Genomic DNA, 21,044 nt, shown 5'->3' on the forward strand with positions numbered 1-21,044 from the left:
TTCTATTTTACCTGCTCTTCACCTGGCTTGAATTAAGTGGGATTTCAGGGTCACCAGATCTATCCAGTCATCACTCAGCTAACACCAGCTCTCTCAACTGATGTCCTGGACTCTTAGACATAATTTTTATCTCTCCAGGACCTTCCCCAGATTAGCCAAACCTGCCTTGTTTCAGCAGCGGGAGCTGGATGAGCAAGCGTCCTCTGGAGTCAGTCAAGCTGGAGCATGACAGTGGAAAACTGGAAGATGTTGGGAGTAGACTTGGGTGCTGGAGGTTCCCAGCAGGGTTGGGAAAGATCCATATAATAAGATTTTTTAAAAAAATAAATCTATTTTGAGTTGACGCAGCTGAAAGCTCCCAAGGATGCGGAGCAGGATGTGCGGGTACCAACTTAACTAAACGAATCCCTTCATGAGGGAATCCGCATCTCCAGCTTTCCACATGTTTTGTTTGGTTAGGTTGTTTTCCCGCCAGGTTTCCCACCATCCATGGGAGGGAAAACGGGAAAAAAAAAAAAAAAAAAAAGCCATCGAGCCAGGCAGGAGTCGAACCTACAATCTTCTGATCCGTAGTCAGACGCGTTATCCATTGCGCCACTGGCCCCTAGCGGCGAGTGCTTTCAGCGTGGGCGGTGTTGAGGGTTGATCCCGACGTCCAACACCGCCAAAAGGCAGATGTTTCAGTGCAGAAGTAGAGTTTTGGGCCCCCGATGCTTCTCCCATCACTAATCATTGCTGCGTTGTTGGGGTTTTAGGCTTTTTGGGGGGGGGGGGCCAAAATTCTCCAGCAGCAGGTGGAGGTCGTGCAGTGGGAATCCCATTTTCCTACTGGCGTCCAGCCCCGAGCTCCGTATCTGGTGTTGCTCCGCTGCGAGGAAGGGCTTTGCAAGCTGGGAACAAGTCGCATCGTGTCACCTGTTGTCATCTATGCCAAAAGGAAAAGAAGAAAAACATAATATCATCCAGTTCCCAAATGCCAGGAGTTGTGTCATGCCCATGAACTCTGTTGCCCCAAACCCCAGCAGCCCCTGGAGCCAGCAGAGCCTGCCTGGTCCCGTGGTGTCTGGAGGAGGAATTCCAGCTGGTGGGAGGAGGAGGTAGGATCTGCCTCAGCTTCCACGATGCTGTAGCAGATCCTTGTAGCCTTCACCCCAAGTTTGCTCCTGCCTCCACAGAAGGACCCCAGAGCAGACAGGGCTAGGACGGGCTGGGACAGGCTGTGTGGTGCAGCGCTGAGTTGATCCATTCAGAGGGATAAGGGCAGCTCTGAAGATACGAAGATACCATCAGCGCCTTGTCTTCTAGGTAACCCCCCCTCCACTGTCACACCGATACCTCTCCCGTTACAGCGTGTCTGACTCACGCCTGCACGTTAGTTCCTGCCCTGAGCTCTGAGTTACTCTTGGTCCGTACCCCACATTTTCTTCCTGCAGCTCAGCCAATTCTCTGTGGTCTGCCAAGATGGGCTTTGCCTTTGAATCCATACAGAGCACCACGTTGGTGCTTCAGGAAGGAGACCAGTGCCCTGGTGGCTGTGGCCTTGGTCACTTGATGTGCTCCACAAAGGCCACAACATCCCAGAACTTGTTCTCCAGTGTTTCTTGTCAATCAGATACAAAGTAAAGTTTGCTTTTCCAGGGAGAGCCAGAGAACACCTCACAGATCCATAACACTTTGGATTCAGTCTCAGGATTGCTTTTCTGAGCCCTTTGCTGACCTTATAGCAGCCAAACGTGTTGGCCCATCACTGATAATAACCTGGGTGTCATTGAGCTGCTGGGTTCTTTCCGATGGTAGCCTTTGATTTCTCTTTGCTTTCTGGCCTGGCACTTGTCCATTCAGGCTTTCATGAACAGGTCTGTACCAGAGAGAGCCTGGCTACTGAAAACAAGCTCTGCATATTTAGGCCTAGCTTCATTAGGCAAACAAAAAAAACCAAACCCAGTTAGCTAGCGCTGGACATTAGGGAGCATGAAAAAACGTGAATAGCTCTTTTTTCCATTCCTTAGCAGCAGGATTCCTTAGGGATTCACGTAACCTGCTGCCAGGGAAAATGCCGGGAGCTGTTGGAGACAGACGTTAATCACTGCAACCCTATCTGAAGACACATTGCTACTGCACCTCCCTCAGCACCCGTGGTTTTGCCAGACTGCTGTGATAAGTGATGGCTTTTGGCCTGACTTGCTTATGAGCAAGTCATGGACCATTTTGTGGGGTACCGAAGCTATTACTTTCTGGATAACGAGGATGTTTAGAGTGAAGTTTGAAAGGAGGATGAGCCAGTTGAGCAGCTCCTTGCTCCAAAGTAAAGAGGTCCCACTTCTCCTCCCCTCTTCCCCACTGCACTCAGCTACACAACTTGCTTTGTCCTTGCTCTGGTAGTCTGTGGTTGCTCCCGGCACCTGAGTCAACTTAATCCAGCAAAGAATTGGGTAATTTTCTTACGGTCAGTGAGGTGAATCAGCTCAGCTGGTGCAAAAAAGGGGACAGGACCTTGCAGCCAGGGCCAGCACAAGGAAGGCAAGAGGCACAGGCTGCCCCATCCTGTTAGGCCAGAGCAGCTCAGCTGCCTGCAGTTGCTTGTCAAACTGCAGCCCAAAGGAGTGTCATGCTGACACAACAAAGCAGAAGACATGGAGTGGGAGCAAGGTGTGAGAAGTGGAGAAGGTATCCAGCAGGTGAGAAGTAGAGCCATTGTGTGCCTTCACAGGCACCTCCCTTTTGACCTCTTATTTCCATCCTCTCTTCATTTTCCATCTTGTTCTTTTTATTTTTTGCAGGAGCTAGTAAGGTGGGTGGTGAAGATGAGGCCAAATTCCTCCTGGTGGCCTCAGGGCAATGCAGAGGGGTAAGCACTGAGGGGAGCAGCTCCTTCATAAGCAGAGACTTGCAAATTGCTCCTCTTTTGCAGATGGGTTTTGGTGGGTTTTTTTCTCCCTGAATTAATCATGAAAAACCACAGAGTGAATGGGTGAGCATGTCCAAATGGCTGATAGGCATATAACAACAGGAAGAATGTAATTCCAAACAGGATTTCGCAGGGGTGGGGGTAGCTCCTTTTTCTAGTTGGGCAGCTTGGACTTGCAGGTATTCCTCCAGTCGGCAGCCAGAGAAATCATCAACCGTGTGCCCACACCAGGCACGATAGAGGGATCCTACATATTTGCTCAGAGATCCCAGGGATGTTACCCCTGCTGCCATGATGTGGTGAAGGAAGATGTTAGAAAAGGGTAGTTTCGCAGATTTCCATGTTCTTCTAAGAGAACTGCTCTGAGCACAGCGAGGTCACTCAGTTTTGGCTAACGGTACACATACTGCATGCAAAAACAGCTGTCAGTTGGTGCCCTGCCATTCGGAAAGCACGTCCCAGTGAGACGGGCCCTGCTCAAACCCAGGACAGGGCTGCAGACAAGAATAATACTTTGAGGTGAAACCTTGGTCAAGCAGGGAACCATCCTCATGCCTGGAGGAAGCCGGAGCCAGAGCTGGGAAATCAGGCTAGTGGCCCGGGGAGGGGACAAATACATCCAGAAAGCTGGAAACAAGAAGGGGTGATACAAAGGGGTGGGCAGGTAGGGAAGGATGGGTGTGCCTGACAGTATGCTGAGCTTACCTTTGGTGGCTTCTCCTAACTTCTTTTGATAGCTCTCCTAGCAGTGAGGCGGGCCACAAATATACGTAGCTTTTTTACAAACATGAAGTTACTGGTTCACTTCTGGCTGATGAGGCGTTCTCTCCTTTCTCCTTGCTCAGCACATGGTGCAAGAACCACATGTTCTTTCACCAAACCGTAAATCCTCCAACAAACCCCACAGAAGCCCCTGGGATTCAGGTCTTCTGGTTGCTCCGATCCCTAGAAGATGCCTCTTCCCCCCTGCTTATTGCGGGTCCAGCAGGGCCCTGCAGTTAAGGGATGGCACATTCAGCAATGCTTTGGATACTATGGAGAACAAGCTGGCAACCCAGAGTGCTTGTAAGGTGCCTCAAGCTCTACGTGGAGATTTACCACATCCTTTGGCAAGGAACGAGTCATTAGTATCCAATTACACTGAAATCATACTTAATTCAAGACAGGTTAAGACAAAAAGCAAATAAAAACATTTCCTCACAGCTGCCAAGGTAGATAAACTTATAAAAGAGGTAGGTGGAGAAATGAGAGAAAACCAGGCTTCAGTTACTGGCTTTGAAGATTAAATCAGCAAGGCTATTCCCTCATATCCAGGCATTTTGCCGCAGGCTCTCCTGATACAGTGAGGAGCCGAGAACCTATCTTCCTCCACACCTTACACCTCAGGCTGCGTTGACCAAGAAGTATTTCCTTGTGGGGGGACAAAGCGCCTCTCATGTCTAATTTCCTCCTAAAAACCCAAATTCTTCCCTTGCAGGGAGGTCCACCACTTTAGTATGGAACTTCTCCTATTTCTTCCCTGTCCAGGAGACACGATGGCCCTTCCTCTTGGCAAAAATAAGAATGATTTCATTCCTTTAGCATTACCTGGCCAGCTAACAATGCCTTGGCTCAAGTGCGAAGCCAGAGTGATGTCATGGGAAAGATATTTGCTTGATACCTGAATGCCACCATTTTCTTTTTTTTCTTTTTTTTTTTAAAACCCTAAACTCTTTGTTCTGTAATAATGTAAATGTCTTCTCTTTGCCCTGCCTGCTATCATTATTCTGGTAGCCATATGGCAAAGTGTGTGCAGGTAGTCTGCCTTGGTTCAGAGGGATGTCTTGCTTCAAGCTAGTGGTGGGATCAAGAGCGAGGGGGGCTGTTTCTGCCTGCTTAAACGGAGACTGCTCTTTGGTTGATGGGACTCGTCTTTTCAGGGAGAGGGTGAGACAGTCCATGGCCTTCATGGAAAAGGATAAAGGAACTGAATGTTGAAGTGGGAAGGACAAAAAGAGGGTTGCTGTTGTGCTGCAAAGTAGAAGAGGAGGTGGGACAGTTGTGCTGGGCTTGAAGAATCAGTTCAAAGGGCTTGTTCAATGCAGAGGACATCCTGTGACTTACCGCTATGTGTGCATGCGGTCTCCTTTCTTACCTTGTTATTGTGTCTTTTTCTCTTCACATCTTCCGCTTGCCTTTGCAAACTTTCTCCTTCCAGTTTTCCAAGTTGGCCTCACATAGAGAGCACAGAGAGATCCCCATTAGCCAGCTGGTGGCACAGCTTCCTCCCTAAACTGGAAGGAAATGCCCCAGGTGCCTTTCTGGCCCCCTGCACATCTCCTGCAGCCTGTGGGACTGGGGGAGGAATGGGGACAACACCAGTCCCGTGCCGGAGAGCAGAGGTACTGATCCCACTGCCCCTCACACAGTGGACAGGTGGATGGGCACGCTTCCCTCAGAAACGATCCCCAGCTGTAAAGTGAGGGACAGGATGGAAACAGGAACACCATGATGGAAAAAGGTGGAGCTTCCTGCTTGTCCTGGATTGAGTGACACAGGACTAATTTCTCTTCTAATGCTTGGGAAAACTGCACCTTTAGAAGACTCTAGTGTCTGAATTTGTGAAAAGATTTCCTTTACAGCCAGTTAGACTGTGTGGGATTCAAGGTCTCGGTATTGTTGAACCTTGCCAGGTGCAGGGATGAGGAGGAGCAAGGCCTGGGCACTTGACCCAGGCTGGTCAACAGGACTATTTCACACCATGAGCGTCACATTCAATATACATTAGAAAGTTTGCAGTGTAGTCCTCTCTCCCTTGCCCCAGTGCCAGACCCCAGAGCCCTTCCCTTCCTTCCAAAGCCACAGCGCTCGCAGTGTCCGACATTTGCTGTCCACTGCTGGGAGTGCACAGCTTCTGCTGATAGAATTGGCTGAGTATAATCCTTGTATATTTTATATTAGTATCAGGATCAATAGTGGTTCTTCAGTATTATTGATAATTATTTAGTCTTATCCTATTAAATCTATGTATATTTCAACCCTCGTGTTTGTTTGTTTTTCCCCAGTTCCCTGTCCTGGGTCGGGAGGAGTCACTGGGTGATAGAATAATTGTCTAAACAACAATAAATTGGTATGGGTTTCTCAAACCATAACACTGCCCTATACATCATTCCCTTCAGATGCTTTATTTCTCAATTTCCAGCCTGATGCAACCTGTGAGGGTCAGGTGTAAAGAGCATTTCACATGCAAACACGTTAAGAAGTCACCAGAGGAAGGATGGGAGATTTGTCACCTTTTTTCAGAGGAAGAAGTTGATGCTTGACTTGGTGACACCTGGCTTGATAAAGACACATTTATACTTTCCTGGAAGTGAACCAGGGCTGAATTCAGTTCCTGGGAGCGAGCAGACAGTCTGGAAGCATTTCAGATCAAAGTCTGCCAGGAGGCCAAGGAACAGACTATGAGTCTTGACATATCAGGAGCACCCTAATGAATGCAACCTGAGCCATGGTGTGCAGAGGAAGCTTTTAAGGAAGCACTGTACCTGCTCAGGGTAATCACTGCACACCAGCCGGGGACAGGTGAGAGGTCTTGCTGCTTAAGATGGGTAAGGGTTGGAATCTGTTTAGCTTTTTAAAGTATTCCATAAATATCATCTATTTTGGATGGATATCTATGGATTTGTCATAGATAAATGATTTTATTTGTGATTTTGCTTTATCCCTACTGGACTGAGTGGGATTTCCGTGTTACTGGTTGCCTGCTGGAATTGCTTGCTGAAGGTTACGATGAACTGTCACCCTGTGGCCACCTAGCTCATGTCAGGCTCCTGACATGTTCTCCATAGTGCTAAAGGATAGTGATAGCCATGCCTGCCCCGTTTTGGCTGCAGGAGCGAGGTCTCTGATGGAGGTCAGGGATGGCAGAGGCATCCTCTGCTGGCAGAGGTAACTGGGGACACTGTTTGGTGTGTAATGAGAGAGTGTCCCCAGGCTCGCTCAACTCCTGAGGTTCCTCAAGGTGTCTGTCAGGGGTCCAGTAAGAATCCCAGTGACGAGCAGGAACCTTCCTGCCTACTCCTAAACCCCCTCTCTTTTGAGCTGGAGTTGGAACAAGTGACTATGGTTTACTCTGAAAGCACCACAGCCCTCCACCCTGGGAGCTGAGCTATTGAAGGATGAGAGAAGTGGTGCTGAGAGAGACTCCCGGCAGGATTCCGCAGCAGCCCCAGTCCTGTCAGTGTGATGGCAAGTGGCAGAGGCATCACTCTGGGATATGGGGAACCAAAGCCTAAAAGGTACCTTGAATACAAATTTCTGCACAATGTGATGTTCTTTCTGCACAATATGACTTCTACTCTCGCTTGGCTGTGAAGTGCTTCATCCCAATGATAAGGGATGGAAATAGCACCAAGGCCATACTACGTAGGTAACTGGAAGAGATGTGATTTGTAGACTAGCCATACATAAATCTATTCTTACCCCTCTCATGTTTGCATTACAGTCTTTGGGATTATCAGAAGCAGCAGAAACACGCTGCGTAACTGCTCCAGCTTGTCACCTCCCAAGGTTTTCCTGAAGTAAGATTCCCTGCACACCTGCAACAGGGTGAGGGAGATGTGACCCCACAGCATTAGAAAAACAGCAACACAAGTGACACAAGGAGGCAAAACTCACAACAAGTAGATCCATCAGAGGACTGACTTTGTACCTGCGCCAGAGCAGCCTCCCTCCCTGCTGATGGCTGGGTCACCCTCCGGGCTGGGGACAGGCTGTGCTCGGCTGGGTGAGGTGGAGGGAGAGGCAGAATGGGGGAAGAAACGGGAGAGAAAGCCCCAAACTCTTTGTCTTCTGCCCAGATCATGGTATCACATTACTATGATGCAGTTCGCTGCCATGAACTACTTGTTCATATTGCCCCACACTTACTGCAGGGGGTAGGACTTCACGGTGGGAGATGTGCATCCTCAGGCAGCCTGTGCAAAACACAGATTTTTTTCTGTGAAGCTGCCCCTCCGTGGCAAGGTCAAAGCCTTTGAAGAGGCACCAAAATCTTATTTGGTTTGTGGCCAAAGGATTTCCTGTCTGCCCTTTCTTTCCTTGCATTCCCTAAACTCAGCCAGAATCAGAAAGGCTGACTCCTGGGGAACAGCCTGAAGGCAGAGGGGACACAACACCGCATGTGTGGATGTGGGCCGGCGTGCTTGAGATGCTTCCTGAAGTGATAATTCGAAAGGATGTTAATCTAATAGACTGCTGCTTGGTACAACAAACACAATGTCACAGCGGATGGCATCCCTGATCATAGCTTAAAGCACGTTCATTCAACTCCTGCCTAGCTTGAAGGCGTTTCCAGCTGTTGTTGTCCTTGCAAACACCTGCGTCTCTCTCTCATGCACTGTGCTCCCCTATGCTCACGTGAATCTCACGTGAGGGAGTCGGGGAAAGAACTTGGCTGGAAAACGGCCAAAAGGCAAACTTGCTCTTCTAATCTGACTTTCAAAAGGAAAAAAGGCATTGGCACTCAGAAATGAATAGCCATGCTGGTTTTGCTATATGCCTAAAGAACAGTTACAGAACAAAGGAACACATTAAAGGAAAACAGAGGAGTTTTGGGGAAAAAAAGCTAAAGGACAGAGGTACCACCTCTATCACCAGTTATGCACCAAGCAGGCACTTGACCAGTTCTGGTAATGCCTTGCTGTGTGAAAACCTTCCTGCCCCAACACACAGGATTTTTGTTTAGCTGTAATCCTGTAATGTTTGATCCTTTACCTTCCGGCACTGAATCTCTATTTTTCCTGGAGGAATGACCCACAAGATGAGGATGGATGAAAACACAAGCTAGACCAGCCTAGGGAGCTGGGACGGAGTCTCAGCAGGTCTCTGACGTGGTGTAAAGTCATGTGCTGAGTATAACTCTAAAACTAGTCTCTCCTTTGAATTACAGACCTCAGCATTGTCCTGGAGAGAAAAATACTCATGCTCCTCTGCTCTGCCAGCTGAGCTATGGAGGGGACTTACTGAAATAGCATCAAGAGTGGCTTATGCTGAGTAGACCAAGGCTGGGGAGAAACGTGACACTGGGAGAGGGCTGTATCTCTGCAAAGTGATGAGCAGATGCCAGCTGGGAAGCCTGAGTTGGATCCGTGCTGTGAAACACAAGTCGCGTCTCTATTGAACATCGCTCTCCTTTCCTAGTGATGGAGGGGTTGCTGGGCAGTGGGGTTTAAAGGGGAGTGCTATGGCCTGTTAAGGCCAGAGCAGAAATCAAGTCTGTCCCTCAGTCACAATTCATGCTGTTAAAACTCTGCGATTCCCTTTTCCCTAGATTCTGGTATGCTCAGGAGGCCCCCTAGCACTGCCCCGGCTGTGCCACATGTGTCCAGCCCCATGTCACAGCACTGACTCCTCCGCTGCTCACCCAGCACTAAACACCCGTGTTATTCCATAAAATGCATGAGTTCGGGGAGGAGCCATCATTCCTTCCTCTCTGCTAGCAGGGGAGACATGTAGCCATGATCTACAAACAGGCTCCCATGGGACACTGTGACGACAAAGTAGAGGGGAAAGGGCCAGGGCTGCATTTAAAAAGCAGAGGACTATTGAAATAGTAAAGCACTTGGTCACTTACTCTCCAACAGGAAGCGGGATTCTCCCACATTTCTAACTGGTATGTTCTCCCAATTTTCTAACTGGTTTGGTTTTACTTATGTCCTTTCTTCCTTCATATCTCATTCTCATTGCAGGGCGTATTTGGGGGTGTGGAAAAGCAAGCCTGTGCCTGTTATCTGTGAAACGTGTCCCACACCCTGGAGAGGACCTATTTTTAGGCAGGCAGTAGTGCGGGGCTATTTCTTCCCCGCATGCGGTACTTCCTCCCTGCAGTGCTTCAGACATGCTTTTGTGCCTTGCCTGTGAAGTGTAGATCTCTTTCTAGCAGTAATGTGTCGAGGGGATGAGGGTTTGGGGACCTCTGGGCTTGTAAAAGTTGTGTATGGCTCAAGGAGTGGCTGAACGGCTAATCTCATGTTTGTTATGCCACAGCACCGGCAGTCTGTCTTTTCAGGCTCACCAATTTTGAGACTTTTGAGAATACAGATAATTGCAGGGAAGATGATAAACGCCTCGTCTTAATCACCGTTCAGGCTCACCCTGCCTCCGTGAAGGCTATGGCCCGGCCACCATTTCTCATCCTGATCTCGAGGACTGTGAGGAGACCAGGACTTTCTGTTGGGAAGGCTTTCTGTTTCCCTGCAGTCTCTAAAGCTGGGGGACGCTCGGGTCCGCACTGGCCTGCTGGCATTGCTGGAGAGCAGCAGGAAGCCACAGGACCTCCCTTCTCCCACGCAGGCAGCTGGGAGCAGCAACACCACGTCTTGGTGTCCCACTGGTGGCAAAGCCATGGTGCGTGGAAGTGACTTCCCAATGGATTTCATCCACAGACTCTCCTTCTTTCAGAGTCTTTTAATCCAAATCGCTGAGGTTTGTCTGCTGTAATTTATGTTGGTACTGCTGATGAATCTGGAATGAAAATGATAATGTCATCATAATCTGCCCTCTTACCCTACGTTGCTGTCTGTCTGCTGCAAACCATGGAATCTCCTTGAGCATGGATAAGCCCAGAGAAGGCTGCTTTCGAGCACGATTCAGCTGAAGTCAGTGTCCAACCCCTATTTGAAAAAGGGCAGACGTCATCTCTTTGACTGGTCTTTGTAGCTTGTCCCTGCAGTCCTGTGCTCCTGCACATTTGATGTGCTCCCAGTGACTCGCCCTTAGACATGCTTTGAGCTTGCCCCTGCTGCTGTGATTTTGTATGTGCAAAAGGAAATTTTGAAAGATGTCCTTACCTCCTGTGCTGGCCCTTGTTTTCCTGGAGATCTGAAGATGTCTCTTACATTGCTTTTAGAAGGTCTCCAAACAGTGACTACATATGGCCTATCATCGTATATGAGGTACACAAAGACAAATATATATGTTGAGTGGTAAAAAGTCAGTCTCAAAACTGTTTTTAAAAGCTCTTGTCTCTGTTGTAAAGGCTCTTTTGCTGCATAAATTGAGTCATGTACAAGGGTAGTTTTGGTATTTATCGTGGGATGTTTAGTGATCACAATAAAATCATGAAATGCAAGATACTGTTTGCAGTTTGCACTTGTATAGGTAGGAGGACTTCATCTTATAGCTGGCTCATCTGCTTAGTAAGTTGTTGCAAATGTAAGTGAAATTTGAGTTTCTGCAACACGCTGGCTGTAGGTGGGAATGCCGGTGCTCACAACCTGCTGCTGAGGACTGCTCACTGCAGGGTAAATGGGCACAGCTGAAAGGTGAGGTGGATGGAGAGCTTTCCCCCTATCTCCCTGAGGGATGCTTGGCTAAAAATGCAAATATTTTGAGTCAAAATAACAAGCAGAGTTAGCAGGATGGGGAGAGGGGAAGGCCACATTTTCATTTTACTTTGAATCTCCCATTCAGGTGGGCAGAAATGGAGGCAGCGGCCTCATTTTTGTTAGGATGTTGTATTGCTGGGGCAGCCAGGATTTCTCGCCAGAGGTGAGGAGGCAGGGCAAAGCCGGGGAGTGACAGGCATGTGGGTCAGGGGGTCCCCCCATGCAACAACAGTGGCCCCGCAAGGGCACCCACCAGCCCTGTCCTCTTCCAGCAGAGCTCTTGTGCAAAGCCCTCAGGTGAGTCCCACCAGCCTTGGGAGCGCAGCGGGGTGGGGGCAAGTGTCGATCCCTGCCCTGGGGACAACAGGCAGCTGCCCATTTGCTTTAGACAGCTGCCAGTAGAGGTGTCTGCCTGCCCTGGGCTGGGTGGCAGGGGTGGCAGGGTTCTTGCTTGTCCCTGAGGACAGGCAAGAGGTGGGGTGGCAGCAGACCAGGGCTGCCCATCGTCCTGTGGATCAGGATGCTCCGTGCCACCCACCACGTCCATGTGAGGATGCCTGGACAAGGAGCCTGATGGTTGCAGAGCGGGTTTTGTTTCTGCCAGGCTCAGTGGGGCAGTAAGTCACATGGGAGTTATCGTCTGGCAAAAATACACTTTTTCTCTTTGTTTTCCAGTCATGCAAGAGAGCCACAGGACAGATCTTCTGTGACTGACACACGAGAGCTTCACAGCACTGGTACAAAATAAGAGGTTGCAAAGGGGAATTCTGCGAATGCAAAATCCAGAGATGTCATTATGGCATTGAAATCTGAACCTGGACATCGATCAACCTCTCCTTCCTCCTCCAAATCCCTCTCCTAAACCCTCTGCTTTGCAGCCAGCCTTCCAGGCTCTCCTGGCCGCCAGTCCACAGCCCACAAGCTGTTATTCATCTGCAAAAATAGGGGAGTTAGAAGCAATGTCTGTAAGAGCAAGCATATCTCTAGGAACTAGTGTTCTGATTGTGTCAACGAAGCCAGATAACGTTCCTGGGCAAGCAATACTGCAAAAAAAAAACCACATTAAAAAATTTTATCTTCTTCTTGGTGATGGCTGGCAGACATCCAGAGTTTCTGTCCAGGAGTGGAGTTAAAGCAGGTCCTCTTGCCCTTTGCTAGTCCCTTGAGAGATGCCTCGGCTTGGTTACTCTTTGGAGTGGACAGCTGTGCGTGCTGGTGGTCTTCCCTTGTGGGGGTGGAAGGGGAGGAAGCGGAGGGTGACAGGGCTGCCAGAGAGACAGGAGGGTGCCGGGCTTTTTCTTGGTGCAAGTCTTTCAAAGTCCAGTGTAAGCCATTCCTGCTGAAGACCGTCTGCAGGACCATCCTGTGGCTCTGCAGCCTCTTGAGCTTTGCTCTTCTCTTCCTCCTTGTTGCAGCATGGTCATACAACCCATGGCTTTTCTGGCCCTTCTTATCCAGCCTTCGTAAGCATGGCCAAGCCTCCACATTTCTTTACCTAGAAATCACTGCTGTGGTTTGTAATGCTTTGGCAGAAAAACCTGTACTAATTTTTCACGTGTCTGAATTACATATTCCTACAGAAAAATATTTCATCTTAGGCCTGGCTGCAGAAGCTGGGTTTATCTTTGTTTTATCAGTTCCTTTTTGTGGTTGTGCTGTTTATTATCTGTTCTATGTTAGCATGCTTCAGCATACAGTACGGGGAAAACCAGCAGCAGACTGTCCCTCACCTTGCTACCATCGGGTGTCCTCTGCAGATGCATCAGGTGTCACACTGCCTTAACAGAAGGCTTTTGTGGACTACCACAGGTAAGTGTAAATTCACCAGAACTACATCCCAGAGGCACATTGCACCCTGAAAGATTCCTCAGTTCATTTTCCAAAGGGCTGGCACAGCGGTGTGATCCCCCAGCTTTTTTCCATGCTGTGAACACCCTCTTCCCTACATCACCATATGCAGGTGTTGCTGTGCGCTGACATTTCTAACCTTCAGCTTTTCCTCCCAGAATTTCTATGTTTTTGCCTGTGAAGTGAGGTGGAAGTGCCTGCCTCGCCAGGCGAGGACGGCTTTCCTCATCTAATTCAAAGCCCCTTAATTAGAGCAGGTTTTGATGCACAAGGGGCAGCTGACTCAGAGTTAGGAGGGTAGGAATGAGGCGTTCAAATTCTTCCAGATGCAAAAGTCACCTCTGACCCGGCCACAGAGGGGAGGGGAAGAAGAGAAATATCTTCTCGCTGTTGCCAAGAAAGGCTCCCGGCCAGCCCTGCCAAAGCCCCAGCTGTCAGCAGCTCAGCTTCCAGAGCAGCTTCTCCGCTCGGCTCCGGGCTCTTGCCTGCAGCAGGCAGTCACAGCAAAGGCGTGATTTCAAACGGGTTTAACTAAGCTATCACAAATCTCCCGTGAATGCAAGACTTCAGAAATAAATCTATTTGCTTTCATGTGACTGCTGACAAATGGGTATGTTTACGTAGGGGAGATTCCAGCCCGGTGGGCTGCAAGTGGGTACAGGATTTCACCCAAACACTTAAAAAGTATGGAAGGCATTGAGAATAGAATAGTCAATAGTACATTCAATCGAATGTGATTTATTGGCATTGCATGCAGAGAATAGTATTCATTTTCATGCGGAAATCAATGAAAACCTTTGCTTTTATATTTCCCTGCTCAGTTTCCAGACTGGTGTTGCATGCAAAGGGCCCTGCTTTGGAGTTGGGGTCTGCCCCTGGACGCGCAGGGAACTCGCTCAGCCATTCTATAGCATATTTCAGATGCAAGCCTTATACAGTTATAAGGCAGAATAAACATGAGTCCTTTCTACAAGACACTTAACAGAGGAAGTATTCTAGTTATTGATTAAAAGGGAAGACAATATTCTGATTACATGTACAGTACGGTGGCAAAGTGATTTTATACAGTACATGCGGGGACTTTGGCTTAAACATGAGGATGAGATATGCATTGCTTGTACAGTTGTGTGATAAATTATTGGCAAGTAGAAGCACAGATGGCTTTCCCTTAAGATCAGGCATCACATGCCACAAATTATCTGGGAAATTGTCATTTTAAAAATAACTCTGGAACAAGTGCCAAGCTGAGAGGGATATCAGTGTCTAATAAACAGATATAAACACAGCAGTGCCCAAAACTAAAATATATTTGAAATAAACTAAGCTTTGAGAGAGCACATAAAATTAGCACCTATTCTCTAGCAGTACAAATGAAAGCTTTTCATACTGTATTTCTTCTGTCTCTTTCTCATCAGGAAATTCAAATCATGTTTTTGGTGCAAATTTAAGCCACTGTGGAGTTAATGGCCTGAATAGTCGTGTTAGATTCTTAAGTTACAGATCCTAAAAAAAAAAAAAAATCATACCGGAAGACATCTAAGCACAGTTATAGGCAGGCAATTTTTTTTAACTAGTTTTCAAGGTGGTGACATGTTTATACCCTGAAGTGTCTGAGCTGCGGCGCAGGAGCCCATCGCTCCTATTGTCTTCTCCAGCAACCGCGTGTGCCTCGCACCTTGGAAAGGCGAGATCCTGGAGCCTGCCGAAACACAAAGTTACAAAAAATTACATCCTGCATCTCAGGGCCATGGCTGCTTGCTCAAAACAGAGTATTTATTAGGCGGCAGCTTGTGGCTGAGCAGGTTGGGGCAGCCCTGAGCCCTCCATCGCCGTGCAGAGATAAGGGGGAGAGTGGGTGGCGTTTGCTTATCTTTCACCCTCCTCCTCCTTCCTGAGGGGTGAAGGCCGCCATGTGCGAGTGAGGAGAGCCAGGGCCCCGCCGGCTGCCCCCCCGCCCCCGTCGCCCCGTCCAGCCGTCACCTGTCCCAGCCTGTCCTCCTCTCAACGCGCTTATATGGGCACGGCAGGATGGCATCTCGTGACGCTGCGCTGCTAAAAACAGCCCCCGCTCTCTTCAGCCCCTCGTTTAAACAATGTCCTCCGGCCAGAGCAACCCAGAGAGCCCCTGATCGCCGCACAGCCTTGGACTTATTTCAAGGGAAATTAACCCGGAAACCCCCTCCGAGAGGCCCTGATCCTGAGCGTATGCCCCTGGAAAAGCTAGGGATGAGCACCTCCCTGAGCTACAAGTCCTTCTCCAAAGAGCAGCAAACCATGGATAACCTGGAGAAACAGCTGATTTGCCCCATCTGCCTGGAGATGTTCACCAAGCCCGTGGTCATCCTCCCCTGCCAGCACAACCTCTGTCGGAAATGCGCCAGCGATATTTTCCAGGTAGGTTTCTCCCCGCAGAAAGCTCCTGCTTCCCCAGCGGCACTGGCTGAAATGGATGGAAAAGCTGATTTTTCCACATATTTTGGTTGATTGCTGTTAACAGTCAAAGGCCGGGGGCAGGGGGTGGGGGGGCGTGTGTGATTTAAAGCAGAAGTTGAGTGTCCCCAGGGGCCAGGGCTGAGCTCACAGCAGATTACACAGAATCACAGAATGGTAGGGGTTGGAAGGGACCTCTGGAGATCATCTAGTCCAACCCCCCTGCCAGAGCAGGGTCACCTACAGCAGGTTACACAGGAATGCGTCCAGGCGGGGTTTGAATGTCTCCAGAGACGGAGACTCCACCACCTCTCTGGGCAGCCTGTGCCAGTGCTCTGCCACCCTCAAAGTAAAGAAGTTCCTCCTCATGTTTAGGTGGAATGAGGGAACCTATGCTCAAGTTTGTGCCCGTTACCTCTTGTCCTGTCCCCGGGCACCACTGAAAAGAGCCTGGCCCCATCCTCCTGACACCCACCCTTTAAGTATTTAGAAGTGTTGATAAGGTCCCTCAGCCATCTTTTTTCCAGACTGAAGAGACCCAAATCCCTCAGCCTTTCTTCATAAGAGAGGTGTTCCAATCCCCTAATCATCTTGGTCGCCCTAAATTAGATAAAGTGTCACCTGTTGGCTGGGGAGGCATGGCCACCTGTGTGACCTGAGGAAACAGCCCCTCACCTGGCAGAGGTGCTTTTTGAAAGAGTTTTTTGTGTTTTTTCATGGCCTTACTCACCTCTCCTTGTGCTCCTTGGCAAGAGCAGGCCTCCAACCCCTACCTGCCGACCAGGGGAGGCACAACCGTGGCATCGGGGGGCCGCTTTCGCTGTCCCTCCTGCAGGCACGAAGTGGTCCTCGACCGGCACGGCGTCTACGGGCTGCAGAGGAATCTGCTGGTGGAGAACATCATCGACATCTACAAGCAGGAGTCCACAAGGTAACGAGTGAGCGTGTGCCCTTCAGGGGAGGTTTGCCACAAAAAGCAGACATGGCTTAGGAGACTGGTGGCTTTTGGTCTTTCTGCTTTGGCACATGTGAGGTTGATTTAGTTGTTTTCTCTCCACAAGTGAGGACAAGTTTTGACTCTCCACAAGTTTTTTCTCCACAAGTGGGGAAAGGGATCGTGCTGCCATGTGTGCCTGCTGTTTGCTGTGCAATGAAGCCAGCTCTCAGTGAGTGAAGAAAACCACGTCCAAATAGATGCTGAATTTCCCTGCTTCCACTTATAGCAGAGGATTGTGCCATGCTTATTAATACGAACACTTACCCACGCAAGCACAGTCCTTGAGGTCAGCACGGTTACTCACACGAATAAGGGAAAAGTAGCTAGGTTTGCATTGTTTATTTTAAAAGCAGCTCAGATGACTCTTATTTGTCTTTAACCTGTGTATTCTCATGCTAAAAAAGGGAAAGAAATTTCAAATCTTGTTAGAAAATCCTGAGGGACAGACAGCACAAACAAGAAAAGTGAATTTCCTCAGAAGATACCCTGCATTATAATGTCAAATCAAAACTCAATTAAAAAAACCTCCATTCCATTCCTGTCAGCTTGGGATGTGAACTCATGAAATCAAGCCATATTTAGGACTCCATAAAGAGAAGGAGTAGCCAGAAGTAATACATATCAGCACTGTGTGGTTGTGCACAAGAATCAGGACCCCCAGGGCAGAGGAATGGGTTAATTCTAAAAAAGTAAGATTACTCCTGAATGTTAATTGCCTGCATTGTATGTGTAACAGATCCAGCAATAGAAAAATGTTGCGCTCTCATCTCTTTTGCCCTGAGATGGGTCGGGCAGATGGTACCACCTTGGGGAACTTAGTAGGGGCTAAGCCTGGTCCCTGGATGCCAAGCAAGCAGCTCTCACCCAGGGAAGCCACCTGTTGCCACCAGCGTGCATACATAGGGCCAGTTTCGTGTGGCAAGGTGTTTTGTACACCTGAAGGAAGGTGTAATTCTGGCCATGTTCTCTGACAGTCTTCCCATCCCACCCCAGAAAAGGGCTGGGTTTCACAGGCACAATGAAGTGATATCACTGGAGCAGGTGGACACAACTGTTGGAGCCTGGAGCCTCTGGTGACTTAGGGCACTTCTACCCTCCTCCGGTAGAGGAGGACAGTCACCAGCAGAGAGGAAGTTTCAGAGCCCAATGGTGGCTTTGGCTGTTCTCAGCTGTTTGAATCCCATCGGGGACTGAGCATAGGTTGGAACTCCAAAGCTTCAGAGAGCACAAAGTTGGCTTAAAATTGTCCTTTCTGCTGCCCTTCACACTCAGTGCCAAGAGAAGGTCAGCTGCCCTTGTGTGTGTCATTGATACCCAAATATTATTTTAGTCAGGAAAATCTCAGAGGAAATGAATCAGCAAAGCTGTGGTGGTGGACTTTGCTTTTGACCAAATAAGCTGGACATGTGTACCTCATGTCTTTATTGGTTTTGGGTTGTTGTTTTTTTTTCAGCTCGCAGTTGTATTTAACTTCAAAAATAAAGAAATGCACCTTCTTTTCCTATGTAGTTCATGGGCAATTGGAACAAAATTCAGTTAAACAAAAATGCAAGAGATTTAGTAGATATTTTTTTAATTCCACAAAAGTAAAACACAACATGATGAATAAAAGGTGAGAATAGAAAAAAAAAAAAATATGAGCATATATTAGTTTAGATACTTGTCCAAAAAGGTTCATTTATTTGGTCTGCTAAGGTGCTTATTTAACCTTCACATATGACCTTAGGATGAAAGTTATAATCAGGGTTACGTAGCAGCGACAATGCATAGCAGCATTATCTAAACTATTTGGTATTTTGTATGCCTCCGCTGCTTATCTCCCTCTGCCTAACATTCCTCAGGCTCCCATGAGAGTGTAGGCAAGATCTGCCATGGCTTTACTCTCTGCAGTCCCACCAAACCCAACAAGTCAAGGGAAATCAAGTCCTCTCCGCTTCTTCCTTTTGTACCAGTCTCTTCCGAAGGGATGGCTGGGGTCTGGCAGAGGTACATAAGAGGAGGGGTGAGACGTGACCTTTGCCTCCTTGTTTCTTCCCAAGACATCCCTTCAAACTGGCAGCACCCATGACTTCCAGTCAGAGCCCTCATCACCCCCAAATCCTCCTGTGGGTACAATTCACCATAACTGCATGTGCCAGAATGATGCCAGCTCCTAGCTGCATTTCACATGAACCTAGGAGAGAGTGAGGGGAATTCAGCTCAGGAGCAAGCTTTGTCTCCTGCTTAGGTGAAAATAATTTATTTCAAAAATATTTTTTTTAAATTTGAGTTTCTATTTGAATTAAGGAATTGGGGTTTTTTTTAAATAAAAGCTGGGACAGGATCTGGGCTGTGGGGTTGAGAGGGTCTGCCCAAGCCTTCACACACAGCCCCTCTTATTAGAAAAAAATCACATCATCTGGTCTTTTATCCCATTGCTCATCAAATTCCAGCTGATGGCAGCGTAGCCCGTTGCCCAATTTAGAATCTAGTAGTAATGCAAGGAAAGAAACCTTCAAACAGGATGTGGCTCTTACAAAACTTTAAAGGAGGGCAAAAGACCGAACCCAGTGGAAACAGAGTTGGCTGAAAAATTAAACCAGTGTTTGAAAGTCTGTAGGCCACTGATTACCTGAACCATCTGAGGAATATCAGGGTGCCTGCTGCCACCAGGAAAGAGTAGCAACAGGAGGCTGTGACTTGTCGCAAGCTCTGGCAGCCTCTAACAAGCTTGGCTGGCTATTCCTGATCAAAAAGTGCTTTGTTTCCAGCTGAAACCTGATCAGAGAGGGTGAAGCGCTTTTTCTGCCTTGCATCTACCAGGGAGAGCCCCAGGTGCAGGCTGGCCCTGCAGCCCCGAGCACAGATGGAGCAGTGTGTGCAGCAGTGTGCACAGGAGGGACCAGGCACTGGGCTGAAAGCAGCGTGCGTGGGCTCTGCAATGGTGGTGACGTGCTGCAGGATGGGGTAGCCAGCACCACCAGGAGCAGCTATCCCTGACACCTCAGAGACCTCAGCCAGAGCTCCCAAGGGAGGACATGGCTCTCAGGACAGGTTGCAGGGATGCCTGGGGACCTCAGATAGGCTGGGCCAGGGAGATGGGCTCCCTGCCCACAGGTTGCCAAGCAAGGGAGCTGCAGAAGACCCACAGACTGTGCCATGAGGAGAGCGATCACCTGGATCTTCTCCAAATCCCCAGAGACAAGGCCCCAAGCTCACCTGTGCCAGTGGTTTTCTTGGGCCAGGCATTCATGATAGTAATAGTGTAACAGAGCTGCAGGAATCCCTATGTCCATATGAACTTTTTTTGTCTTCTCATTTTTCAAGCCTCATTTCTGCCCTGAGTATTGATGGGCTTTTCACTGCTTTTGGGAGAGTCCGTCATTGTGGTTGATTTCCAAGAACTGTCTCCTCCAAGCTCAAGAATGGTCCATGCCCATATACAGGAACTCAAGCAATGCTGGCAAGATACCTGCATTGATTAAAAAGAAGTTCCTGATAAAAATAAAACATTTAAAAAGAAGATAAAAAAAGATGGACTAGTGACTCAGGAATATTTTAAGACACTGTCCAAGCATGTACAGATGGAGTCAGGAAAGCCAAACCCCACCTGGAACTGAATCTGGCAAGGGACGTGAAGGCTAACAAGAAGAGCTTCTACAGGTACATCATCAGCAAAAGGAAGATTAGGGAAGGTGTGAGTCCACTGCTAAATGGGGCAGGGGCTCCTGTGACAAAAGACATGGAAAAGGCCAATGTACTCAATACCTTCTTCACCTTGGTCTTTACTGGTAAGATAGGCCTTCAGGAATCCCAGGCCCCTGAGACCAGTAGCAAAGTCTAGAGCAAGGAAGACCTACCCTAAGTGGAGGGGGATCTGGTTACAGAATATTTAAAAAAAAATGGATACCCTGATGTGAGGCACCCATGAGTGGTGAGGGAGCTGGCTGATGTCGTTGCAAGGCCACTTTCAACAATCTTTGAAATGTCATGGTAATTGGGATAGGTTCCTGAGGGTTGGACTGGAATAAATCAAATGTTATTCCAATCTTCAAGAAGTGTGAGAAGGAGAATCCGGGGAACTACAGTCTGGTTATCCTCACACCGGTTCCTGGAAAGCTGCTGGAGTAAACTCTCCTGGAAACTGTTTTCAAACATATAAAAGGCAAGAAGGTGATTAGAAATAGTCAGTAGGGATTTAAGAAGGGGAAATCATGGCTGACCAACCTGATAGCCTTTTATAGTGAGATGACTAAGTGAACGTGAGGAGAGCAGGGGATGTTGTTTATCTCAACTTTTGACACTGTCTCCTGTAACATCTTTATTGACAAACTGATGAACTAAGGTATAGATCGGCCAGTGGACAGTGAGGTGGACTGAAAACTGGCTGAACTGCCAGACTCAAAGGATTATGGTGAGCACCATGAAGTCAGGTGGAGACCAGTCATTAGTGGTGTATGCCTGAAATTGATACTGGGGCCAATACAGTTTAATACATTCACTAATGACCTCACTG

General features: G+C 48.4%; 1 protein-coding gene and 1 non-coding gene across 8 annotated transcripts in view; one reads left to right on the forward strand and one right to left on the reverse strand.

Annotated features, from left to right (window-relative positions):
* Positions 1 to 531: 531 nt before the first annotated feature.
* TRNAR-ACG (transfer RNA arginine (anticodon ACG)) lies at positions 532 to 604 on the reverse strand. Its single transcript has one exon. It is a non-coding gene; the product is annotated as a tRNA-Arg (tRNA).
* Positions 605 to 15,165: 14,561 nt separating this feature from the next.
* The window catches only part of TRIM55 (tripartite motif containing 55), a 41,004-nt gene continuing 35,125 nt past the window's right edge, over positions 15,166 to 21,044 (forward strand). For all 7 annotated transcript variants that reach the window (XR_012585746.1, XR_012585745.1, XR_012585747.1 and 4 more), the window contains exons 1-2: positions 15,166 to 15,516; positions 16,311 to 16,483. Coding sequence is in view for 4 of the 7 variants with exons in the window: in XM_074577164.1 (XP_074433265.1) it covers positions 15,328 to 15,516; positions 16,311 to 16,483 (362 nt within the window). In the remaining 3 variants the exon portion in view is untranslated. The remainder of the gene's footprint in view (positions 15,517 to 16,310; positions 16,484 to 21,044) is intronic.

The sequence above is a fragment of the Larus michahellis genome, chromosome 2 (assembly GCF_964199755.1).
Source record: "Larus michahellis chromosome 2, bLarMic1.1, whole genome shotgun sequence".
NCBI classification, from domain to species: Eukaryota; Metazoa; Chordata; class Aves; order Charadriiformes; family Laridae; genus Larus; species Larus michahellis.